Genomic DNA, 24041 nt, shown 5'->3' on the forward strand with positions numbered 1-24041 from the left:
GCTATTCGTTGACGTCACCACGACCGTTGAGAAACGGCACTCGGCGTTCACCGGGGCATCCTGCCGGATTCGAGCCGCGAGCCTCGACAGCGAGCAGCAAATGCGCTCCTGATGGGCCGCGCCACCACCCGAGTATAACGCCGCGACTAGTAATATTATCATTATTATAGACGGACATCGTGCACCGCACGTAAAGAAGCCACGAGAAAGGGGATGCAGCAGGGTTTAAATGGGTAAACAAAAAAAAACTGCCATGCACTGCACATTCATTATGCAGCATTTATGCGGACCTGTCAAATGCAAAACGGAAACATGCACGCGCACACGCGGGGATGCTCCGAGGCATGCAAATGTATGCGCTCATGAATAGACAAAAAAAACACACACTATAATTTCCCAATTAGCCTAAAAGATTGCTGGATAAAGTGATATTAGAGAGCGCCTATTAATTCCAGCGTGAGACACAAGGGAGCAGAGAGGTCAGCTCCATACCCGGCTCTCTTTGACTCCCCCAAGGTGCATCCTGACAAATAGCACCAATTATTAAAATTATACAGAGTTAATCTAGACGAGGTCCAGGCCCCGGTGTTTATATATATATACACGTGCCACATTTCACCAGTGTTGTTCATGGACGAGAATCCAACCTAGGTCGCTGGGATTCTATTGAGGCTTGTTAACTGAGATGGTACCACTTCCCACAGTATCACAAACGTACGAGCAAACACACAAACTCAAACATTCAGGGACACATATAGGCATAAAATAATTATTATGGGTACACAGATTCATAAATTACCTTGAAACATATCTGTACAAACAACCAGAAATTGTTTACTTGTGTGTCATGTCTTACCAATCTTAGAGATGAATAAATTACGATAATTGGGTTATCAAAGGCAGGTACTGGTAATGCCATAACGTTAATCCGTTTTCAGCAAGAAATAATATGACCATTAAATAACGTGTGCTGGCAAATGATTCTGTATTACCCTCACTTAGAATCGTATTACTAGGAATCTTGTTACGATACTATAATCAAATTACTACGAATCTTAAAACCATTCAAGGAGTTAAAAGATGATCAAGTCAGCAGCTGAAGTGAATGCGAGGGGCAGCCGCAGCCATCAATAAAGATGGTAGAAGAAAGCCTGCAATCAAAGCAATCACAAGACAATAATAATAATTTCATGTTGGAATGCAAATTTTTTTTTTTTTTACTCGTAACACCTCGAGTAATCAAGTTATCAGACCGATTACTTTTCAAACTTTAATTTCCCGGCATCACATATATTTATATTCTTTTTGATGCTAAACATTTCCACGTGATAAGCCACTTCGTTAAGCTATCATTTGTGGCCAGGTCTTTTCTGAAAAATAAGCTCATAGTTCAGCTGGCTTTACCTGGTAAAATAAATAAAAAGTTTAGTTTTATTTGTATATATTTTTTGGGTGAGTTTCTTACCTTTCCTATACTTTGCACTCCGATCGTGTTTTGTATTGTGTTGTTATACCGTTCTGACAATGTGCGCTTACTGGACATCTGTGAAAAAGAGCTTCATAGCTCATCGGATTCCTCCAGATAAATGTTCTGATTCTGTATTGATGCAACTCCAGTTTTACAAAGGAGACAATATGTGATATCTCATTCGGTGTATTTAATCTCCCGATGAATAGATACTGACTAACTAACTGATCCTAAGCTCGTGTTCTCTTCTCAGAGCAACTGGACATCTGTGAAAAAGACCATTATAGCTCATCGGATTTCTCCAGTATAAAAAATATATTCTAATTCTGCATTCAGCACCTCGGCAGGAAATCACAGTTCACGCAGCAGAGACGAGAGGCAAATACAGCAACAACAAGCAAGGCTCGTCAGCCAATCGACGCGCGACGCGCGATGCACGCTCCGGAAGTTTCTAAAGACGACCGAGTTGATCGGCCTGGGGTAGACGCAGAGCCGGCCCAGCCACTAAGCGACCCTTGCAATTGCAAAGGGCCCCGTGGCCAGCAGAGAGCCCCCTAGAGTCACTGCTAGCTAGTGGGTGAAACAAATCATACATCAAAGGGGCCTCCAAACAAATTTTGCTTAGGGCCCCCAAAGGTCTAGGGCCGGTTCTGGGTAGACGAGAGAGGGAAGGGAGGCACAGGAGGCAGACACAGGGACCTCCTCCGCCTCCTCCTCCGCCGGGGCACGCCGGTGCAGCGCGGGGCAAATGCAGCGCACGCACCTTTCCATCCGCAAAGTGCTGCCCTGGGCACACGTCCAGCGGGGACAGCAGGTGGCGGCTGCCGGTGCCGGGGGAGCAGGCGATCTCGTTCTGACGGAAGAGGCGGTGGTTCCGCAGCTTGGACACCCACACGTCGAACATCTCCTGGGACTTGATCTGCCGAGAGAGCGGAGCGCGGCCGGAGGTCACGTTTCCGAGCGAGGTGGCCCTCGGACGTTGTACGGCGGCGGTACGGCGCCGGCCCGCCGAGGTTTCGCGATCCGACAGCGCGGAAGCGCGGGGTACAGCGTCTGACTCGAAATCGCAAGGGCGCACAGTTAAATTTTTGGTCGTGATTGTTCGACTCGGCCCATCATCATCATCTCTCTCTGGGGAAGATACAATATTATTGACTTTGAGGAAGGTCAGCAGCTGCTGTCAGGAACATCTTGGATATTATCAAGCCCCTGTTCAGGTCAGAAGGAGCAAGCAACGATGAGGGTGCTGTGGCCAGGACCACGCGTCTCACTGCCTTTGTCTTCTCAGTGCTCAAATTGGCACACTGCACCAGGTACTGTACTCACTTCTGGTCAAGTCGACCTAGGGGACGCCCACGATAGGATTAAGATACCTCTTGCGATTCATGTTATCCATGGCCACAATTGAATCGTGGTTGCTGAGATCGCAACGCAGTGCGTGAACCATGATATCACCCCCGCTCCTCCACCCAAAGATAAAGATCCCCCGTATAGCCTTAACCGACTGTTGGGGCAAGTGCTGTTAGCGAACACCTATTAAGGATGGCACGACAGACGAGGGGGTGGGTGACCATCACCACGCCCGGCCGCCTTTGTCTCCCCCATGCGCACACACATTCCAGTGACCAAGCATGGAAATACACACTGGCATATTTTGCACACATTCGCATATGTGGTACACCAACAAGAACCACTGCACACAAAAGTACATACATCAGCACTGGCATTTCCAATGGGACAGTGGCATAGTGGGAGCACGTTCGCAGCTTGCTGCGGAGGTTCACAGTTCAAAATAAGAGGCCACCCTAATTATATGTATTACTGCGGGGTGTCTTAATCCTGAATATACGCGCGGCCTGTTGCACAGCGGCCACCGCAGAGTCGGCTAGCGCGTGGCGGAGTTGTGATCCAAATTTTTTTTTTATTAGAAAAATGACCTGCAAAAACTGTTCCATCGAGATAAAATATGGCAATCCTTACCCATTCGCCCCCCCCACCCCCTACGAGCTAAGACTGATGCCTGTTTACAGGCCAGGGGCTGTATCACCACGTGGCCCACAGAGCCTGTTGCCCCTGGGGATTCCACCCTGCCCCCTTTCATGTGTTTGAGACGAGGTATGGCGGAGACACCCCGGCGCATTGGGCACTATATCAAAAAACAAATCATTCCCAATCGTTTCCGCACGTGAGCAATCTTACAACACTGTTGTTTCATGCAGCGTGCTTCCCCAGCGGGCTAATTAGCCCGGAGAAGGTATCCGGGACCAATTAAAATGCAACAAACCTAATACGCAGTGAAACACAGCATAAGCAAGCCAGCACATGCACAACGTGGGTATTAGAATTCGTTCACAGGGCATTTGACATACATGCACCGGAGGATATATTAGGGCCTGTCAAACCTGTTTTAAAGAGTTACTGCTTTGCCATATATCTTTTTTTACAAATCAGAAACACAATACGGGGCACAGAGAGGGCGATCAGAGTCAATACTTCAACTTGACGTGTTTGCTGTTAAGCCGACCACGTGGCAATGTGGCAGGAGCACTCAGCTCGCTGGAGAAATCCGGACGAGTTAAAATCCCAGAGGGAGGCCGACTTAGGCCATCAACCATTCGGGTTAAAAAAATTAGCACAGTTTTACAAGAATACAACAGTGGTTGCCTTACGGACAGACTGGTCCCCATCACAGGAATGTGGAAATTCCATCACCGTTTTAGAGATGGCAACAGAAATTGGTATTGCCCCATGCTTGTTTGAACAGGGAGAGACACCTTCCTTATTCAAATGTCACTATCATGGCACAGAGGGAAAAGCTCCATGATATAACTTTCTATAGTCAATCTTGATTTGAAGCTTTCGTGACTGCAGGAATCCATACTCTTTGGTTCTTTCGGGTAAAGTTACGTAGGTATAAAATAAAGTAGAGCATCACATTATGTGATACTCTGTAAGAGGATACCATAGAACTACTTATCACAATCATAGGGCCTCCCCCTGCTCAAACAAACAGAGGCGGTGCTCATCTCTCCGTTCATAGCTGACATCGTTGTGGAAATTCCACGTTCCTATGGTGAGAGGCAGTCTTCACGCAACTCAACCAACGGTTGTCTTGGAAAAAAGTGGTACTCAATTTGTATGACCCTAGAACGGGAGAAATACCGCGTCAATTCACTTGTCGAGATTTGAACCTGGAACTTTTCAGTTTGAAGAGCAAAACTGGCATTAAATATTGCATCAAACAACCACTGGATGTGGTTATTTAACTATGCATGCGATTTACAGAATCACCTAACCAGACAAACCACTCGTAGTGTCAATTATTAATTCGTGTGTCGACTTCCCCCAACGTTATTACAAATTGCGCATTTGCATCAAGTTATCAGATGAAGAATCCACGCGGCAAGCAAGGGCAGTGCATCACCCCGCGCTAGGGAATGGCCTGCCAAAGGTGATGCCACAGAACTGCTTATGAGAAGTGACCTCTGACCTTGGGAACAAACAAACAAAAACCTCACGAGATTCGTAATTAACACAGTGCCGCCTTGTAAAAAGAACGTCTCTTCAAGTGCCCTCTTATCTACTAACGGCAATGCCCATCTAATGACAGTTCAACCCGATAATGTTATTTTCTCAAAGCTATAATTTTAATACCGTGGTCTATTTGCGCTCGTGACGAGGCTGAGACCATCAAATTTTCTGACGCTCAAGAAGCTGGTTTCATCATGGGCAGCTGGCCAGAGTGAAACTCATCATCTCAGTGGTGCTCCATCAGTGCTCTGACCTCTCATCCACTGGACCACCTTGCTTGCAGTGCCACATTAACAGGTCCTGACCATCTAACACTAGATAGTTGTCTGTCTTCCTGAGTAGTTTTCTGCAGGTATAATTTTATATATAAAAATAAATAAACAATACAGCTTGGTTTAATTACAAAAAATACATACCCCCAAAATGCATGTATTGGTGACCAAATGAAGAAAATGTACATCTGTTGACTTGATATTAGATGGTTTGACACCTAGTAGGCTTTCGCGATCAATACCATCCATGATACAGGTTTTGCGGGTTAGATCGCGTAAATATAAATGTGTCGTTAAACCCGCCACCACCTGACACAGCCGATTAGTAAGGTTTGTAACGTAAACGAAACGTGCCAATTCGTTACTGGTACAGCACACCGGTGTGTTGGAGAGCAAATCCACAACATTTACAATCCAAGGTGAGAATGACGGAGGATTCGAAGCCCAGGAGCTCAGAGCAGCGGAGGCGGTGGCGGCGACTCCCTCGCTCCGATAGGGCCCATCGTCCGTCACACAACGCTGCCGCTTAAAAAAAAACAACTCTCGGTCCCGGACCGCGTAAGGCTCTGCACGAACACATTTGTCACACGGGAACGAATAACGAACGCAAGCGAATATTACTCTCGGGAGAGGCCGCTCGCTGTGCCATTATTCATCTCAAGGGATAGCATGGGGGGGCAGAGGCCACGCTGCGACAGGGCTGCTGGGATGCTCCGGTAGGGGCGGGCGGTGGGGGGGGGGTTAATGTTTCGCCCGTGCGAGAGACCGTCGCCAACCTTGAGGTGGTAGATGTACTCCTCCGTGTCCAGGTCGATGCGCCTCGACTTCTTTTTGATGGACATCACGGACAGGCCAATGTCTATGCTCCCGTGCAGCTTTCCACGCTGCACCTGAATGCGCAGACACAGCAGGATTACAGTTGCACTGCTCGGTGCGCAAGCAGTCGAGCGTGAGCTTTTGGTTCTTCAATTCTTGCCTGCATGAAAACCGCTCCCCTGCGACTATGCTCAAATGTTTTTTTTTTATATCCCACAGCTGTCTCCGCGAATTAAATAAGCGTAATCTAAATGTTATCTGTGCGAATATATGTGTGCCTGTGTGTCCAGCATGATGGAAAACCGGGTAAGAGTGCTCGACTCACAATCAGACAGTTTTCAGGTCAAATTATGCCTGGAGTTAATTCGGCCCATCATTCTTGTGAGGGTCAGTAAATTAGGTACCACTTTGTGGAAACTCAACAGTGTTTTGTGGGTTTTTGTTGTTGTTCTTCCTCTAGAGAAACTGGTGCCTGGAATTGGAATGTGGAATTTCCACCACCATGCCAGGGCCACCAACGCAGATGAACACCACCACACGCACGTTTGGGCAGATAAACATTATGGAACAGACCTTGCAGCCTGACTATCAATTACCTAAACACATTTGTCTTGTTGCTTTGCGCCCTGAAAGTTGGTAACGGACACCGCCATTAACTTTCTCCCAGAATCTGAAATCTAAAATCCTCAATTCGCATTCCAGCACGTGGCCTGAAGCCTCGGTACGATGTTTACTTAAATGCAGTGGAGGAATCCATTTCTCGCGATGTGGTACAATCCCTTTAAAGGCGTGCGAAGGCTGCAGAAGTCAAATTGCGAAACGCTGCTGCGAGCCGGGAAAAATGCCCCCCCCCCCCAGCGCATCTGGCGCTCAGGCAGCGCGCGCGCCCTCAATCAGACGTCAACCGCCACGGCATTGCTCGCAGTTCTATGAGCGAGGTTAAATTACCCGGGGAGGTTGCTGGTGGAACTGCATCCGTGACAAATCGCCGCCTTAGCGCAGTGCATTTCATTCGTCGTTATCAATTGTCGTGTGTGCCGTACGCCGAGTGTACTGCACGCTATACCACGGGACCTTTTTGCCAGTATCAAAGGATTAAAAATAAGAATAGATTTTACCCTTTCTGGCAATAAAACAGGAGGCGTTAAGATGTTCAAACACCAAATAGATGAAACCTCTCGCAAGGAATCAAGTCTGTATTAACTGCACACAGTGCTTGTGGTGAGCATGCAAGTAAAATGCTCTGATACTGGTAGGAACCACCTGGTTCCACCAGCCCACAGGGGATTATTGTGTCCGTCCGTCCTGCATCCAAAAATGGGAGGGGTGGGGCTGGGTAGAGAGGGGAGGGTGGGGAGGGGCTGGGTGGGGGGTGGGAGGGGTGGGGCTGGGTGGGGAGGGGCTGGTCACCCCGTGGTGCCCTGATAAAACTCAACGTTTAACCTACTCACGCCGGCTTGTGCCCGCCCTCACAGTCGGCCATATTTGCGGAATACACCACGCCGCCGTTGACCCTGCCCATTGACCGAGCAACCCAACGTTCCTACCAGCTCCCTCCGCAGGAATGTGTTAATATACGCATTGACTTTGAAACTGATTGGCCTACACCAGAGACAGCCTTCTTTATGGTGTCAGACCAGAGAACGCCACAAGGCGAACAGCACAAGGACAATGCCACTATCAGAGCATTTATAGATAACTCGGGGTGAGCAGCTATATCATAGGACCTTTTTGCAGACTGGATTCCTTGCAAAAGGTATATTTTTGGTGTTTGAACATCTTAACACCTTGATTTGAAGCTTTCGTGACTGCAGGAATCCATACTCTTTGGTTCTTTCGGTACAGTCACGTAGGTAGAAAAAATATTGATATATCACGACGATTTAAAGCTTTCGTGACTGCAGGGATTCATCTTCTTGATTTTTTTCGGTAAAGTCACGTAGAAGGGAAGTAATAAAATAATAAAAATAAAACATAATAAAATAATTCTCACGACGTTTCGGCTACAACGCAAGCAGCCGTCTTGCGTTGTAGCCGAAACGTCGTAACAATTATTTTATTATGTTTTATTTTTATTATTTTATTACTTCCCTTCTACGTGACTTTACCGAAAAAACCAAGAAGATATCACGACGTTTCGATCGCAACGCAAACGATCGTCATCAGCAAGAAAAAGCTGCTGAAGTAGATGCCTACTTCAGCAATTGTTTCTTGCCGTGGTTGTCCCACCTGATGACGATCGCTTGTGTTGCGATCGAAACGTCGTGATCTATTCTTTTTCTACCTATGTGACTTTACCGAAAGAACCAATGCATCTTAACACCTGTTTTATTGCTAGAAAGGGTAAAAACACATTCTTATTTTTTGTACTGTCCGCTGAATCGTACACGTGTCTAACAATTCACCACCCACCCCCCTCCCCTCCCCCGCCTCTTGCAAATTGACGAATCGTCACGTGTGTACGTACATGCATTTACGCTGAACTTCTTTCGCAACCGTGCGTAGCAAACCGTGCCAATCGGAGGTGCGGAGGATTCAATTGTCGAATTCTCTTGCGAACGTCGCTGTGAATTGTGGTGGCTCTCGTGCGGTGGGGGCGATGTGAACCCATCACCGCATGTCCATTCGGACTACTCAGCGTGCGTGTCGTGAGCTTGAGAACCAAAGTTAACCAATTCATCCACCTTGCTAAAAGCAAGAATTGTCTATTTGGCTTCACAAAAACACACAAATGTAACATTGCTGAGCAAAGATGAGTCTGTTTGAGTGAATAGTCACGCCACGACAACGAGGGTGGAAGCATAAAATGCACATCCACTTGCCTCAACGGGAATTTCTCTTTTTTATCATCGCACTGGAGTCTATCGGGGAAAAAACGTTTGGAGCTAATGCCACAGCATTTACATGCAAGTCTGCACTGGTCGCATTGCATTCGCATACAATGCACACTTTTTATCATACCTGTCAACCCATACGGTTTACTACGTATTCTTGAAAAGGGAAATTGAGGTTTCAGGTCCATACGGCGTTCAGCCGTTTCAATACGAGCAAAAAACGTCTTTTTTGTCTAATTGTTTGTGTTTCTCCCTTGTGATGGGACTTTGTAGGATGAACGTTGAGATTTATAAGGGGTACGGGTGACCAATAAAGTCTGAATTGGTCTCGAATCCACGTCCTCCTCTTTCAAGGCTCTGAATGTAATTCCAAGCGCGACGCATGGAGAGATGCATGCTTTTGAATTATCGTGAGAGGCAGAAGATACAGAAAGAGGAACACATGTATAATTAGCGTGGTTCGCTACGTGCAGTGCAAAAGAAGTTCAACATATATACATAAGAGAATATATATACGGAAGTTAATGGCATCATTCTCTTAAGGAAAGTGATTTAAATTAAACGGGCTTACACCACTGGAACCCCCTTTGCCAATAGCAAAATATGATAATTGTTTTTTTTACCCTTTTATCTGGCAACAAAACTGACACCTTTTTTACAAGGAGTCATGTTTGCATTGACCACAATACCTGCGGTCAGAATGCAAATAAAAAACACAACTCTGATAATGTATGCACTGTCCTTGAAAGTGATTGGTCCACACCCGAGACAGCTTTTCTTAGAGCCCAGTCTCACATGGTGTTGGACCAGATGACGCCAAAAGACTTAGTCAGTCCACGTAAACAGGGATGATGGACAATTGTGAAGAGCGGTAATGAAGTGGAAGCCAAGAAATGGAACTTGTCCAAGATGATGTCGCAGGATTGTGACAGATGGCAGCGGCTTGGGGAGGCTCTCATCCAGCAGTGGATTACTGTATCGCATCATTGGGAGCATGTCCGCCTGTACGTGCTGGATCTGTCACGTTTAAAACATGCTCTAGGCACACTTGACGACTGAGAATAATCATGCAAGTGAGGATCAACGTTCGTGAGTTAAATCAATAAAAAAAACATGCTCGTGTTACAACTAAGCAAATGGGAGTGAATGGAACTTACTAAAGAGGACAAACAAGAAACACGTGATTTTGGAACAGGAATACGATTACGAGTTGCGATAATGCATATTCTGCATTCTTATATGTTGTCCAATATGTATGCGTGTCACGTGACCACCACACTGCATGTGCAGTGCTCTCAGCCTTGTCTAAGCCACCGGCTCCACAGAGCTGAACGTGCAGCCGTCTCATTGTTTAAAATTCCATCAAATGAAAGGAAGAGTTGAAAATGAAACCGTTCCCTGCACGTTGCTCAACCAATTTTTCATCGAGCTTGCGCGCACATTCCTGTTGTGATGGCTTTGCTCATCATTGACAAAAAGCATTGGATTTCAACGATGACAGGCACAACGATGAAGGGCAGGATCACCTCCGCTGGAGACTTGGCGTATTTCACGATCCCATTCTCCAGCACAAAAAACCGCTGCAACACAGAAGAGACGCAGATCAACAACACCGCTTCTTTTTCTTCGCACTGCTCCTCAACGTGGCTATTTTGTTGTTGTTGTTGTGGTAGTTGGAATTTTATTCCCAACGCTTTCAAGCCGCGGGGTGTGGTCGTTCACAAGAATTTCCCCCGGGGGAGAATTACGGTGGATTGTTGTGACATGCCAAGCTTGATAGGCAAAACGATGATCATTTTTATTCCCGGGACTGCGGCGATTTCCAAAACGTTCAGCCGGCACCGACCCGGAAAAGGCCTCATGCAATCAGGCACGCAAAATGAACCGCGCTGACGCATCATTACCCAGCGCGAACAATCAGAGGAGCGAGTCCTCCGATTATAATAACGGGCCCACTTTAAATTTCAATCGCGGATAGCGCCCCACCAGCGCACACACATGCACGTTTTTTCGGATGATTGCATTCGTTACAGGCTGGAGGAAAGACGGCACGTAAAGTGTCAAAAAGATAATAATAGGCGAGTTAAAAATAAAAAGTTAAGATGGTATTTGTAGATGTCGCACAATTAAACCGTGGTGGCAACAACAAACATCCCAAGAATATTTTTCAGGAGGGCCCCGTCTCAGACGTGTGGCTAATTCCTGTTTGCATCGCGACAATATATAGCAGCTTAACTGGAGTGCTCGAAGAGAGTCGGTGTCTACAAGAGGGTTCATGCGAACTCTACACGGTGAGGTCAGAAACCTTCTTGCTCTATTGGTTCATATAGGCGCCGCACTTGCTTCCGATGTGTGTGCAGAACTTCATCTTTGCCAAAATCCGCCATGGAGTAAGCGTGGCGGAGCGGAACTGTGGCACAGTGGTTTCGCACTCCGCGCTATGAACCCGGCAAGCCTGAGTTATAGTCACGGCTCGTGTATTCACACTCATTAACTGTCTGCAAACATCTTTATATATAGAGTACCACGGAGCTTGGGCAATTGTTTGCGCCAGCTCACCGCTTGGCCACCTTCTCAGTTGTCTGTGGTTCCTCAGCGACTGAGAGATGCAATTTGCACAAACGATGCAAAATAAAACTACATTTTATTTTCGTTATCCTTTTCGCAGACATAATCAGCAAGTGATATATAAACAAAAAAACGAAACTGAGCTATAATAGCTCTTTTTCCAAAGTGACCTGGACACAAATGATAGCTCAACAAAGTGGCTCATCATGTCGAAATTTATAGCAGCCACATACTCTAAACGTATGTCGATTCTAAATCTGGAGGGGAAAATTGGAGGACCCGGAGAAAAATCCACGCGACCATGGGGAGTGCATGCAAACTCCATATATAGAGCAGGCGTCAGGGTCTACCTCCTCCATACCTGGGGAGGTAGTTAATTGGACCCGTGCATATCGCCTTCACCAACCAACACTGACCAGAGTGGTGAAGTATGGTCAGATAATCTTCATGACTGACACAGCACAGGGAGTCCTTCATCCAGCAGTGGATTGACAAAGGGCTATACATAAATATGATTATCTTAGAATGCGTGTATGTTGAACTTCTTTTTGCACCGTACATAGCCAACCGTGCTAATCAGAGGTGCGGGGATAATCTATCAACCCCTCCTTCAAAAGATGATGGATGGGGCCCCCCCCTGTAAAAACACACACACCCCGCTTGTGGTCCCCCTCATTCTCTAAACTCCGCCGCAGTGTTTGGATCTGCACCCCGCGGAGTTTCCGTACCCCCTCCCTGCATGGCAGTTTGTGCTCTGTACGGGGCTCCCATTAAATAAAAAAAATATGTATAAAAAAATGTGTTTTTAAAGTTGACGGTCATATGCGAGCAATCCCTTCCCTCCGTTGAAACGCAAACACAGCTCCCAGGTGTCCCCCCCCCACCCCCGCGTGAGAAAAGCGTGGCCCACCTTGTGCCAGCCCTTAAGAGGCCACTTGCGTTTCTTGAGCAGGAAGCCCTCGTGTCTCTCGGGTTTGTGAACGTCCGGCTGCCCTGACCGGAGGCCCTCGATGATCTCCCACCCCTGGGCATCCTGGGAAGAGCAAAATGGGAGGACAGAACAGAGCGGCAGTTTAAACTGAGGCTCAAAACAATACCGGATACACTAAAACTAAACTAAATTTAGTATTTTACCAGGTAAGGCTCATTGAGATGTATAGCTCTGTTGCAGTGACCTGGCTACAAACGATAGTACAAAGAAGTGGCTTATCATGTGAAAATCTATAGCAGCCAAATACTTGCAACGCATGTTGATTGTAAATGTGGAGGGAAAAACCGGAGGACCCGGAGAAAAATCCACGCAACCACAGCGAAAGCATGCAAACTCCAAATATACAGGTGTCAGGGTAGGGATCAAACCCATGACCTCCTATATACCAGGCGAGGTATTTAACATATTGCCACTTTGGTGCAAGTTTTTTTTTATCCAATTATCTATTTTTCCAAAATTCTATTCTATGCGTGCTCAGGATGTCATGTCACGAGATGAAGGGATTTCGATTCGGAGCCCTCATTAAAAAACAAAATGGCATCAAGGGAATTACATCAGCAACGTCCCGTTAACCGCCTCTCATCCACACGAGGCGCTTGGGTTCCACACCCTCTTGTGCACCCTGCCAAACGTGTTCGCCCCGAGGCAAATCGACCCGAAATCAAAGCCGGACCACGCCGACCGTTTCCGTCGTCAGACCTGAACCACGCCGAATTTAAGCAATGAACCTCGTTTAACGAGACGGCCATTTTGCGAGGTCATTCGTGTTTCTTAAAAATTTACCCGTAAAAACAAAGTTTTTCACTATAAATCCTTTAAATGCATGGCATCGGTTTTATTTTATTATTCATTTCTGTTTTTCTTGAGTAAGAGTTTCATTTTTATCACATTGGTATTTTAAATTAAATATGAAATTTTGTTTTTCCTAAAAAGTGTAAAATTTTGGAAAAAAAAATTCACGAACATTAATTGTCACGCACAACGAGTCTGTGTGGAAAATGTCAGCTCGATTGGATCACGGGAAGTGGGTTAAAAAACGACCGAAAGATTTGCACGGTCGTAAGCAAGCAAGCGAACTTAATAGAAAGGATTTAATAAACGGAATCAATTAAACTTCGTGTTTTACAAATTTAAGCTGCTGGCAGCCAATGTTGCGCAGTCTGCGTCACAAAATGTTCCGAGGCCAATGTGCTATTTCTTTTTCTTCTGTAACTTCCATGAAAACTTTTGGACAGTTTGTGAATATTAAAAGACCTGAATGTTATTTTAAAGACAGCGAAATAACGACTGCATCCCCGTACACGCTTACTTAATATAACGAACCAAAAAAAGATCCTCGCTGCAAATTGTATTTTAAACGAGGCTGTTAATAGATGTTTGGTGGAACTGCTTAAAGCTAAAGCTTTGTTTTTGCACGAAGGGTGCAGAAATTGGTTACATTGTGGGCATATTGCATGTGTGCTATTGTATTCGAACATGTAACCTTTGCAGTGTAACATTGGAAGTGTAATATTGCATGTGTAATATGTCACGTGTACTATTGCACTTGTAACAATGCACGTGTAAAATTGCACGTGTAACTTTTGAACGTGTAATTTTACAAATGTAACTTTGCACGTGTAACATTGGAAGTGTAAAATTGCACTTGAAAGATTTCACGATTGCGTATGAAATATTTCATGTAGAATTTACACCGACCGCATTCTCAGTGCCATTGCTCAGGTGATTCTTGGAATTTCAAGGCGGGATAGGGTAAGCAACTTGGAAGTTCAGCATAGAAGACGACAAGAAAATGTTGTAGATGTGATCCGAAAGAGGATGTTGTGATGGGTGGGACATGTGAGGAGGGCAGGTGGCCGAGGCACGTAATTGGAGTGGCACCCAGAGGTCAGCGACCAAGGGAGAGATCGATCGCCCCTTATGGTGGGTCAATGTGAGAGGAGTCCTCGGCGGCGAGGTCTCACTTGTGCAGCTGTAGAGGATTCAGGCTGAGGGTTGGAAGCCATGGAAGTGATGCAACAAAATCAACAGCGTAGGAACAATGACAACTTCTGCAGCTGTATTGTAAGCAGTTTGATGCATCAATTCGTGAAATAGAATAAGTTCACATTCTCACGAGACCTGTATTGAAACGCGCGTGAACTTTGATTCCTTTTTTTTGTATCAGAGGCTACAATTCACTTTAACGTGAAAACAAAATCAATTACGGAATCAAATTGTGACACTCAATCGCACAATTCCTCGAATAGCAAAGGGATGGGCTCACATCTCCAAAAATATCCTCACTACGTGTTTAAGAAGTCAAGGCAAAACAATCCCACTTCAAGCGTGGTCTCAGCTCACGCCTGGGAGTTTGAAGATGAGACGACACGCAGAACAATTCCCAAGTCGCTCACAGGAGCTTACCTTAACCCAAGACCATACGACACCCAGCATGTCAATCGTTTGATGATAAATTACAAGTTTTCAGCAACGAGAGCTGGTGGATACCGTACGCAGAATGTCATTTGGCATTTTCACAACTGGTTTGAGGGCTGCAAATGACGAGGACCGTTATTCCTGTTCCGTATCGGCATCTAAGTGGAACGGACCACGTGATGAATAAAACATTAGGGTTCTCAGACCTATGTGCAAAACCTTTAACGGGGTTTAATAATTTTCCAGGTATACCAGATGCAATATCTCTGAGTGCTAAAGGCAGGCAACAATCTTTGACTTCTGAGCTATCTCGTAGGCACCAGAGCATCTTCACGGAAATCTGAAGTGGCATGGTTCAAGGAAATACAGATTTGTATCAAACAGATATTGCACCAGGGACCGAGGCTGCTTTATCTCAACGAGGTTGTTCAAGCAAATAAGTGAATAATTAAATATCGCCCGCGCTTAGGAAGTCTCTTTAAAGTTGCCCTTTGAAGCGTGGAATGCCATGCCATGTTAACAGTTCCCGGTCGACGGGCTCCATTTATCCACCGCAATCCAACTGTTGCCATGGGAAATTTACAAAGCAGTCTGTAGTCTGCCAGCAAAGAGGGCGATAAACTAAAAATTTGTTTTTTTATTTTACCAGGTAAGACCCCACTTAGCTATGCAGTTTTTTTTGTTCAGAAGCGCCCTGGCCATCACAAATGGTGGCTCAACGAACGTGGCACCTTAACAACTCTTGGAACCTCCCAGTTCAACCAGTCTACACAACAAAGGCTCATTCCTAGCAGCGGTTTCAGCCGCACCACCTCTACATAACAAAGGCTCAGTCCCATTTACAGCAACCGCATCTTTAAATCAGCCGCACCTTAATAACTATTGGAACCTCCCATTTCAACCAGTCTACACAACAAAGACTCATTCCTAACAGCGTGCTTCAGCCGCACCGAACCTCACAATAATAATATCCAGGGCCTACCTTGGCTCCTCCCACCCTCAACCAGTATATATACAAGGACTGTTTTCTTGGAATTTCTCTTACTTGATGCAGCAATCGTGCTGTCACGGTTCCACCTGAAGACGGAAGCTTGTGTTGCCTCACAACAAGCGGTCGTCTTCCGGCGGAAAAAATAATCCAGCAGTGGAACTGCTGGACCGCCTGAGGGACGACCGCTTGTGTTGCGATCGAAACGTCGCGATAGATTATTTTTATTTTGTTTTATTTTTCTACCTACGTGACTTTACCGAAATAACCAAAGAGTGTGGCTTTCGCTTCTCGATGGTTTATGTCTCACGAACAAAGCGTTGCGCTGCCCTCCGTACAGCCCACGACGACACGCAACCCAGGCTTGTTAATAGCTGTGAACGCCGATATTTGTTTTTATCTCCGAGGCTGCTTCTTCCGTTACAGGGAGGTTCGCCGATGTGGGCCGTTACATCTCGAGTCGGTCGTCACGCACTAGGCTCGTCGATATCCAGCGACACTTGCTGTTGATGATCATCATCATCATCTCGGGGCCTCTCGACCGACCCCCTCTATCCGACCCTGAGCGACATTGCCCCCCCTCACGTACAACGGGGAGTTGCAACAACCGGCGAGCTCCCGGAGAAGATGAAGGGCAAACACAAACCTGCCGCCAGGTCTCCCATCACGTCCACCGGCCGCGGCCCGAACAGCCGCACCAGGACTGCTTGCTTAGATGAGCCACGGTCGGCTACGTACGGCGCAAAAGAAGTTCAGCGAACGTTAAGAGACCGGCTGGCGGGAGGAATGGTGGGAAAACTCGGCACCAGAATCTACAAGTCCGCCCGATGATGCTGGATGTAATTACCAGCGAAACGTCGTACTCGAATACTGTAAATGTTGTGGATTCACACTTCAACACACCGGTGGGCTAAAGTAGTGAACTATTTGTCTTTTGTCAACGTGACACTTTTTTGCTGATTGGCCATGTCGGGTGGTGGAGGGTTACGACACATTTATAAATAACGCGATCTAACCCAAAGATAACGTTTATTATGAATAATATTGGTCGCAAAGGCCTACGTGTTAAACTGAAGTCCGTCTTGTCTGTCCGCCTGGCTTCTTCAACCTGGTGTTCCATGCCAGTGGTCCTTGCTGAGCAGGTTCCGGACAGGGCAAGGGTCTCTGTGTGGCCAACCTCCACTATCGGGGAGGGGGGTCTTCGTATGTACCGTACGTGGAGTACCGTACGTTGCATTTCTTTCACACCGTACGTAGCCAAACGTGCCAATCGGAGGTGCGGCAATCGGCGACGACCGACACTGGGCGGCTGCGGCATCGTGCAAAAAAAATGTCGCACCCATTGTTCATGACCGTCCACTGACTTAGGTTCAGCGGAGCTCTGCGGATAATTATAAACATGATACAGTATCGCCACCAAAGGATGCTGTCGCACGGCTGGGCGATTACGCACTCGCTGAATTCATTAATCAATTGGATCTGGAGCAACAACTCATGCCGTGATTGCATTGCGAGCTGGTGGTGGGAGACGTGGTTGGTGGGTGATTGTGTTCGGCAGAACGTTTTTCTCCAAACGCTCGCCCACTCCCCGAGCAAGATTCAAACTTTTTCCAGCAAATTCCACCGCAATAGTACGACCTATTGTCCATATATGAACCCTCTTACAGGGCCCATATTATAAACAGTTGACTCTCGCTGTTGGGGTAACTGAGGCCGAACTAGCAGGGTTCATGTGAGGACTTGGTGTGGCCCTGAGGTCATCATCATCATCGTGGCAAAGCTATGTTGTTGTGGAAACCCCTGCGAAGCAGTGGGTCTGAGATTATAGTGCTAATGTGCAATCAGGGCCTGCCCACTCACTCGGGATGGAAGGATTCATCCACTGTGACAATTCTATGAAGCGTCATGATTCGTAAATGATGGACGAACTTGTATTGCGCGCTCTCTCTCCATCGTGTAACGAAATGTCTCGGAGCGCACATCCCCCTATCGGCAGCTGTCCCTGTTCAGCACGAAGTAACTCAATGCCTGGCTCGGCAATGTGCATTCGTCTGCCGGCAGGAGGTGATGATTGTTCGTAGACTATTTAGAAGGTACGTAAAAAAGTGCAAATGTTGTTATGGTAGGAAACTGGGAGAACGTGGATTGAAACTTAAGTGGAACAAGGGGGAGGAAGGGTACAAAGTCAACAAAGAAAGGTGCCCCGGTTGGGAATCGAACCCAGGTTCTTCACGCCGTGAGGCGCCTGTGTCAATGCACCACCATCGTGGCGCCCTCACGGTTCTGATTTTAATCACAATTTGTATTCTTTTAATTCTGTGTTGCAGGGAGATGATATAATTACATGAAGCAATAGATTTGTATAAATGTGAAGGAATCAGAGGAACATTTAATGATTCTTACACTTATAATTTTTCATGTTTTCTGGTTGCAATAATTTATTTTAAATTTTACAAATTAACGAACCAATCAATCATTGCACACATACCACTTATCCAAACGCTTTTGACCGAGACACAAGACGTATGTGAACATAAGGGCAGGCTCGAGTTATGTGCGAAGATAAGATACAAATAGCCACAGGCACAAGGCAAGATGGACACCGCACACTCAGTAGTGCCTGTATATTTAGCCAAGCACGTAACATGCCAATGATTTTTTTTCTTCCAGCAAGCCATTAACAAAATGGCTATCCTTGATGTTTAATTTGCATTCCATTTGATTTACTCCATCGTTTGCCAATGGATAGATTAGACCCTTGGGATAAACAAAAAGCATTTGCCTGAACACAGGTCTGTTAAATTGATGCTGTTTAAAATTAGTATTCCTATTTGTGGACTGTCTCCTCTTTTAATAGAGAGACGTGGTTGTGTGTCAATACACCCTGAAATGGAACCTTCTCAAAGCAATTCCTTCCTTTTATTTGCAGTGTCGCGATTTTCCAAGAACACTCAATTTGTGACAAAAGAGATTTAATAAACTCAATATCTGGACACATTTGCTCGTTTGAGTTTTGTAATAACGGTAACATTTTCTAGTACGGCCATAGATTGATTTTCTTTTTTTACCTATGAGGGACACTAGAAAGCCTGCAAACATCTGTAAGACCCAGAGACAGAAATTATCGTGGCACATTAAAATGAATTACCTCTAAGATGCTGTACTCTAACATTTTCAATTAATGTACCTGTAAACGTGACGGCAAATTAATCCCTGGTGATGCAATGTCAATTATACTGTCATATGATTTGTTACGCTTGGGTCATGAGTGTTAAATATTTTATAGTGTTTGTGCGTACGTGTGGTTCAGCGGTTCGTACAATGCGCTCTCAAATCCCAGCGACGTGGATTCGATTCCCGGCCACAGATAACATGAGTCCAGTGATGCCTGAATCTGTGCTGGCAATTGCCTGGTTTGACTCATGCTTAAACGAATAGCTGGTGTGGCACGAAAACATTCGCACTGGGGACCCAAAGGCGGTCACACCACACACTTGTGCACTGTTCCGGCATTAAAAGGTTCCCACTAAATGACTTTGCTCCCAAGGCCTCAGCGGTAACACGGGGGATCTTTAACCTCCAGTATATATAAAAATACTGTGTTCTTGGAATTTCTCTCACTTGATACAGCTATCGTGCTGTGACGGTTCCACCTGAAGACGGAAGCTTGTGTTGCCTCCGAAACGTCGTGATTTTTATTTTATTTTTATTTTACTTTTATTAATTTCAATTTTTTACCTACGTGACTTTACCGAAAAAACCTAAGAATATGGATCTTTAACCTCTTTTACACGGCACTCGGCAGAAATCACGGCATTGGTGGTTCACCACTGGGCTAGTTGCGGAGTAGAGGCCAAAACCAAACGGTGAAATTCCTGAATCTGGCTCAGAGCCAAGCAGGACCAGGGGGGGGGGGGCAAGGCGTGCGGCATCAAGTCTGGACAACTCAAACGTGGCATCACCCACCGTGCTATTTACCCACAACAAAAGATCCCCCGTATAGCCTGAACAGACTGTAGGGGCAAGTGCTGTTAGTGAGCACCTATGAAGGCCGGCACGGCACACGAGGGGGTGGGTGGCCAACACCACGCCCGGCTGCCTTTGTCTCCCTAGTGGCGATGTTTACACGTCGCACCAGGTACTAATTTGAGGCTGAGTAGACCTAGGGGAGGCCCAGGACCGGTTCAGATATTCGTCACTGGTGTTGGCCATGAGCGGGAATCGAACCCGGGTCGCCAGGTTTGTAGCGCAGCGCGCGAACCGCTACACTACCACTCCCCACTCTACACACATACATGTCTCAACTCGTTCATCACGTGCGACGTTATCTGCACGGCCCGGGTTCTGCAGTGGAAAAAAACAACAACCTGGCACCCCCTGAGCCGTGCTGGGCTGCCTCGGCACACCCACTGCAGCGCAATGCGCTTCTCCGGCGGAGAAGGGGCCTTTGTCTTGTGTGTGCGTGTGTGAGTGCATGTGTGGGGTGCTGTAGCGCAGCGGTGGTGCAGCAGTTAGCACGCTGTGCTATAAAACTCGGCGACCCGGGTTCGATTCTCGCTCACGCCCAATACCAGTGGCGATGATCTAAAACTGGTCATGGGCCTCCCCTAGGTCGGCTCAGCCTCAAATGAGTACCCGGTGCGGTGTGTAAACATCGCCACCGGGGAGACAAAGGAGGTCAGGCGTGGTGCTGGCCACCCACTCCCTGGTGTGCCGTGCCGGCCTTCATCGGTGCTCGCTAACAGCACTTTCCCCAAAAGTCTGTTGAGCGCTATACAGGGGATCTTTGTCTTTATGAATGCACGCGTGAACCCACTTTCTTGGGGGAGGGCTGTGCAGACGTGAGACGGGAGGCCAGGATGGAGTCGTGGCCTGCAGACACGGGACTCTCGTCTGCGCTTGTCATCGACTGGAGGGCACACAGTCAAACAGACACACACAGGCAAGTCAGACGTTGTATTATAGTTGCATTTTTTTATCATCCAAAAACATCACCTAGAAATGTTCTGTAAAAGTTTTTTTTTAATATATAACAAACTGCTTTAAATAACGTAATCGTATTAGTAAATATAAATAGAACGGGTGATAAAATAGATAACAGGTGACGTAATGGGAAACGGCTCTTCTTCAAAGCACATTAATCACGTGATGATGAAGGGCAATAGTTGCCCACAAAGTCCCCTATTATAAATTAGTACTTTTACAGCATTATTATTAAATTTCGATTTAAAGCTTTCGTGACTGCGGGGATTCATATTCTTGGTTCTTTCGGTAAAGTCACGTGGAAGGGAAATAATAAAATAATAAAAATAAAACAATAACATTCTCACGACGTTTCGATTGCAACACAAGCAATCATCATCAGGTGTGAAACCCACAGCAAGAAAATTTGAACAAAGTGACAGTTTATTTTATTTTATTTATTATTTCCCTTCTACGTGACTTTACCGAAAGCATTATTATTCCATTGGTACCTCATTTGCCAGTAAAAAATATGATAATTGCTTTTTTACCCTTTTATCTGGCAACAAAACTGACACCTTTTTTTACGAGGAGTCATGTTTGCATAGACCACAATACCTGCAGTCATAATGCAAACAAAAAACATAACTCAGTACATACATTATCAAAATAATGTTTTTTGTTTGCATTATGACTGCAGGTATTGTGGTCTATGCAAACATGACTCCTCGTAAAAAAGGTGTCAGTTTTGTTGCCAGATAAAAGGGTAAAAAAACTATTATCAGCATTATTATTGTCGAATGTATTGATGCTTTTTTGTTAATATATAAAGAGGTGTCCTTCAACCGAGTAAAGCCTCATCGAGCCTCAACATATTTCACTGGGGTCCGACGTTCGTAAGTTTGTCACAATCACCGGTTGAGTGGCGAGTAAGAGAAAACTGCAGTAGCAAGAAACACCCCAAATTACAATCGCATAACCCTCACGTGACCTAACAGGTAGGGAGGCTGCCCACGTGATGTGCTGCCATCTGTAGATTAGCCAGTGTCACAGCACGTGATGATCCACCATCGACCCTAATCTGTGCAATGCACCTACCTCGCCTACAAACAGGAATATTAATGCAGTACATTTGGAATTTGTACAAATTATTATCAGGCAAAGCTATCACAACAACAACTGCCGTTCACCAATAATTGGTGGTGACATCACCATGGCACTTGTGCCAGGCGAGGTGTACTTTGAGGCTATTTTATGTGTCTAAGGTTCACCGGCAGGTCACAGAACACACCCAGGTGCCATGGGTTAACCGACTGCGATGACTGGCAGATACAACACCTGTGCTCCCCACTGTGCCAACTTGTTGTGCTTTAGCCACCCGGCGCTCCGCTCATTGTTGTTGCTGGATAGTGACTGCCTCCAACTGCCCAGTACCGTCCTTCACGAACCTCCTCTTGAGGCCGATCTTGACACCGCTGGTGCCGGTTAACGGGCAAGTCCAATGAGCTCCACATTCATCTGTACCACATCAGCGCATCTTTTTTTCTAGCCCGTGCCGCGCCCCTTTTAGCTCCCTCTATCAAACACAAAGGTGCTGTTTTCACAAGTCTGTATAGTCATCTAGTAGGGTGGGTGACCTGTAGTATTAACTAGGGTGGCAGCTGGGCTTTAACCGTGAACCTCTGTGACAGGCGGCAAACGCGCTACCGTGCGGACATGTTCACTGCCCCACAGCGCTGCACCGTTACAGGCTTGCACCACATCGCCAGCCGATTCTGAACAGTGTTTCAAAGTTTAACTTCATTAAGGCTGCTGGGAGAAAAATCCGTAGTCATTAAAGCCTAGAAAAAAGAATACTGGGGGAAAAAATCCAATGTTGTGGTTGGCAACAAATTTCTTTCGTGTGTTGGTTACACAATTGGCAAAGGAGCCACAAGGCTGAAAACATTGGTTATCGTGTAGCCTCAGGACCTTGTGACAGGAATACTAAACAACATGCATATTACTCTATACCAAAAAGAACCTACAATTTACGATATGTATCGTGTGCCTATTTATTTCGGTGCTTCTACCCTCCACAGCGATGAGCGTGATTATGTTGTGCAACGTATTGTGCCTTTTTGCGTCGATAATCCGCCAGCAAACATCTGGCAGTTTTGCCAGCGTTCATTCGAGCAGAGTCTGAATTTTGCCGATTAGACGTTGAATGCCGACACCAGTCCAGAGTGCTTGTGTCGAACCGATGCAGCCGATACTATACACTTTGTAGAAGGCCATGTGGCTGGAAGGATGTGTAAAAAAATTGTTTTTTAAGCGGAAGGACAAATATGGGAAGGAGGCTTATGGACTGCTTCTTTATTGCTTATATTCTACACAGAAATGCTAATGATTTATTCCTTGGTCTTTCGGTAAAGTCACGTAGATAGGTTCAAAGAAAATAACAAAAAACACTTTATTCTTTGTTATTTTATTTGAACCTAGGTTAAATCTAAAATAACAAAAAAATAAAGTTTTTAAACAAAAAAATAAAGTTTTTTTGTTATTTTCTTTGAACCTATCTATGTGACTTTACCGAAAGACCCAAAGAATATGAATTCCTGCAGTCACGAAAGCTTTAAGTGAAGATGTTAATGATCATTTTGTACAATTTATGTTACTGTTTGCTTGTTAAATAAAATCTATTAACACATTGTGTTTCGGGGCAGTGCTGCATCGTGAGTGTACTGTAAATTTTTAATCAATGAATCTATGCACTGGTACATGTTTAGCCTTTATAATGTAAGATTGTATAATTCCCTGCAGAAATAATAGGCCTGAATTGGAATAAAACCATTCACTGCATGTAAATTGAGTTAGGATGCTAACACCTCGGCTGCCAAAAACTATTACAATTAAAACTTTCGCATAATGACATTACATGATTTAAGAAATGTAATCAATGCTACATTTGTGTCATTTCAGGAAGTTATGCTTGTATACGTCTCCTACATCTCAAAGCATTGCAATTGTTTGTCTTGGTTTGGCCAAGTGATGAAACCCTTTAGCAACAGCAAAATACAATTAAATTGCTTCCAATTTCAGCTGGTGAGCAGCAGCAGAATTAAAAATGTTGGCGACATGACAGATAAATACCATGATGCACAACTAATTTGAAGTGATTGTGCATCTGGCCATGAGCTTCACTAATCCGCAC

At 45.7% G+C, this 24041-nt stretch overlaps 2 protein-coding genes across 2 annotated transcripts in view; one reads left to right on the plus strand and one right to left on the minus strand.

The window, feature by feature from the left end:
- EEF1AKMT2 (EEF1A lysine methyltransferase 2) overlaps positions 1-24041 on the plus strand; it is a 373327-nt gene that overhangs the window by 149929 nt on the left and 199357 nt on the right. The gene's annotated exons all lie outside the window — the stretch shown is intronic.
- Positions 1-24041, minus strand: part of LOC144724525 (oxysterol-binding protein-related protein 6-like) — a 185296-nt gene that overhangs the window by 61893 nt on the left and 99362 nt on the right. The window contains exons 3-7 of the mRNA XM_078603742.1: positions 20703-20795; positions 12400-12522; positions 10448-10501; positions 6048-6161; positions 2232-2387 (exon numbers count right to left, since the gene is read on the minus strand). Of these exons, the coding sequence (XP_078459868.1) occupies positions 2232-2387; positions 6048-6161; positions 10448-10501; positions 12400-12522; positions 20703-20795 (540 nt within the window). The remainder of the gene's footprint in view (positions 1-2231; positions 2388-6047; positions 6162-10447; positions 10502-12399; positions 12523-20702; positions 20796-24041) is intronic.

This window comes from Lampetra planeri, chromosome 21, assembly GCF_965212315.1.
Source record: "Lampetra planeri chromosome 21, kcLamPlan1.2.h2, whole genome shotgun sequence".
In the NCBI taxonomy this organism is placed as follows: Eukaryota; Metazoa; Chordata; class Hyperoartia; order Petromyzontiformes; family Petromyzontidae; genus Lampetra; species Lampetra planeri.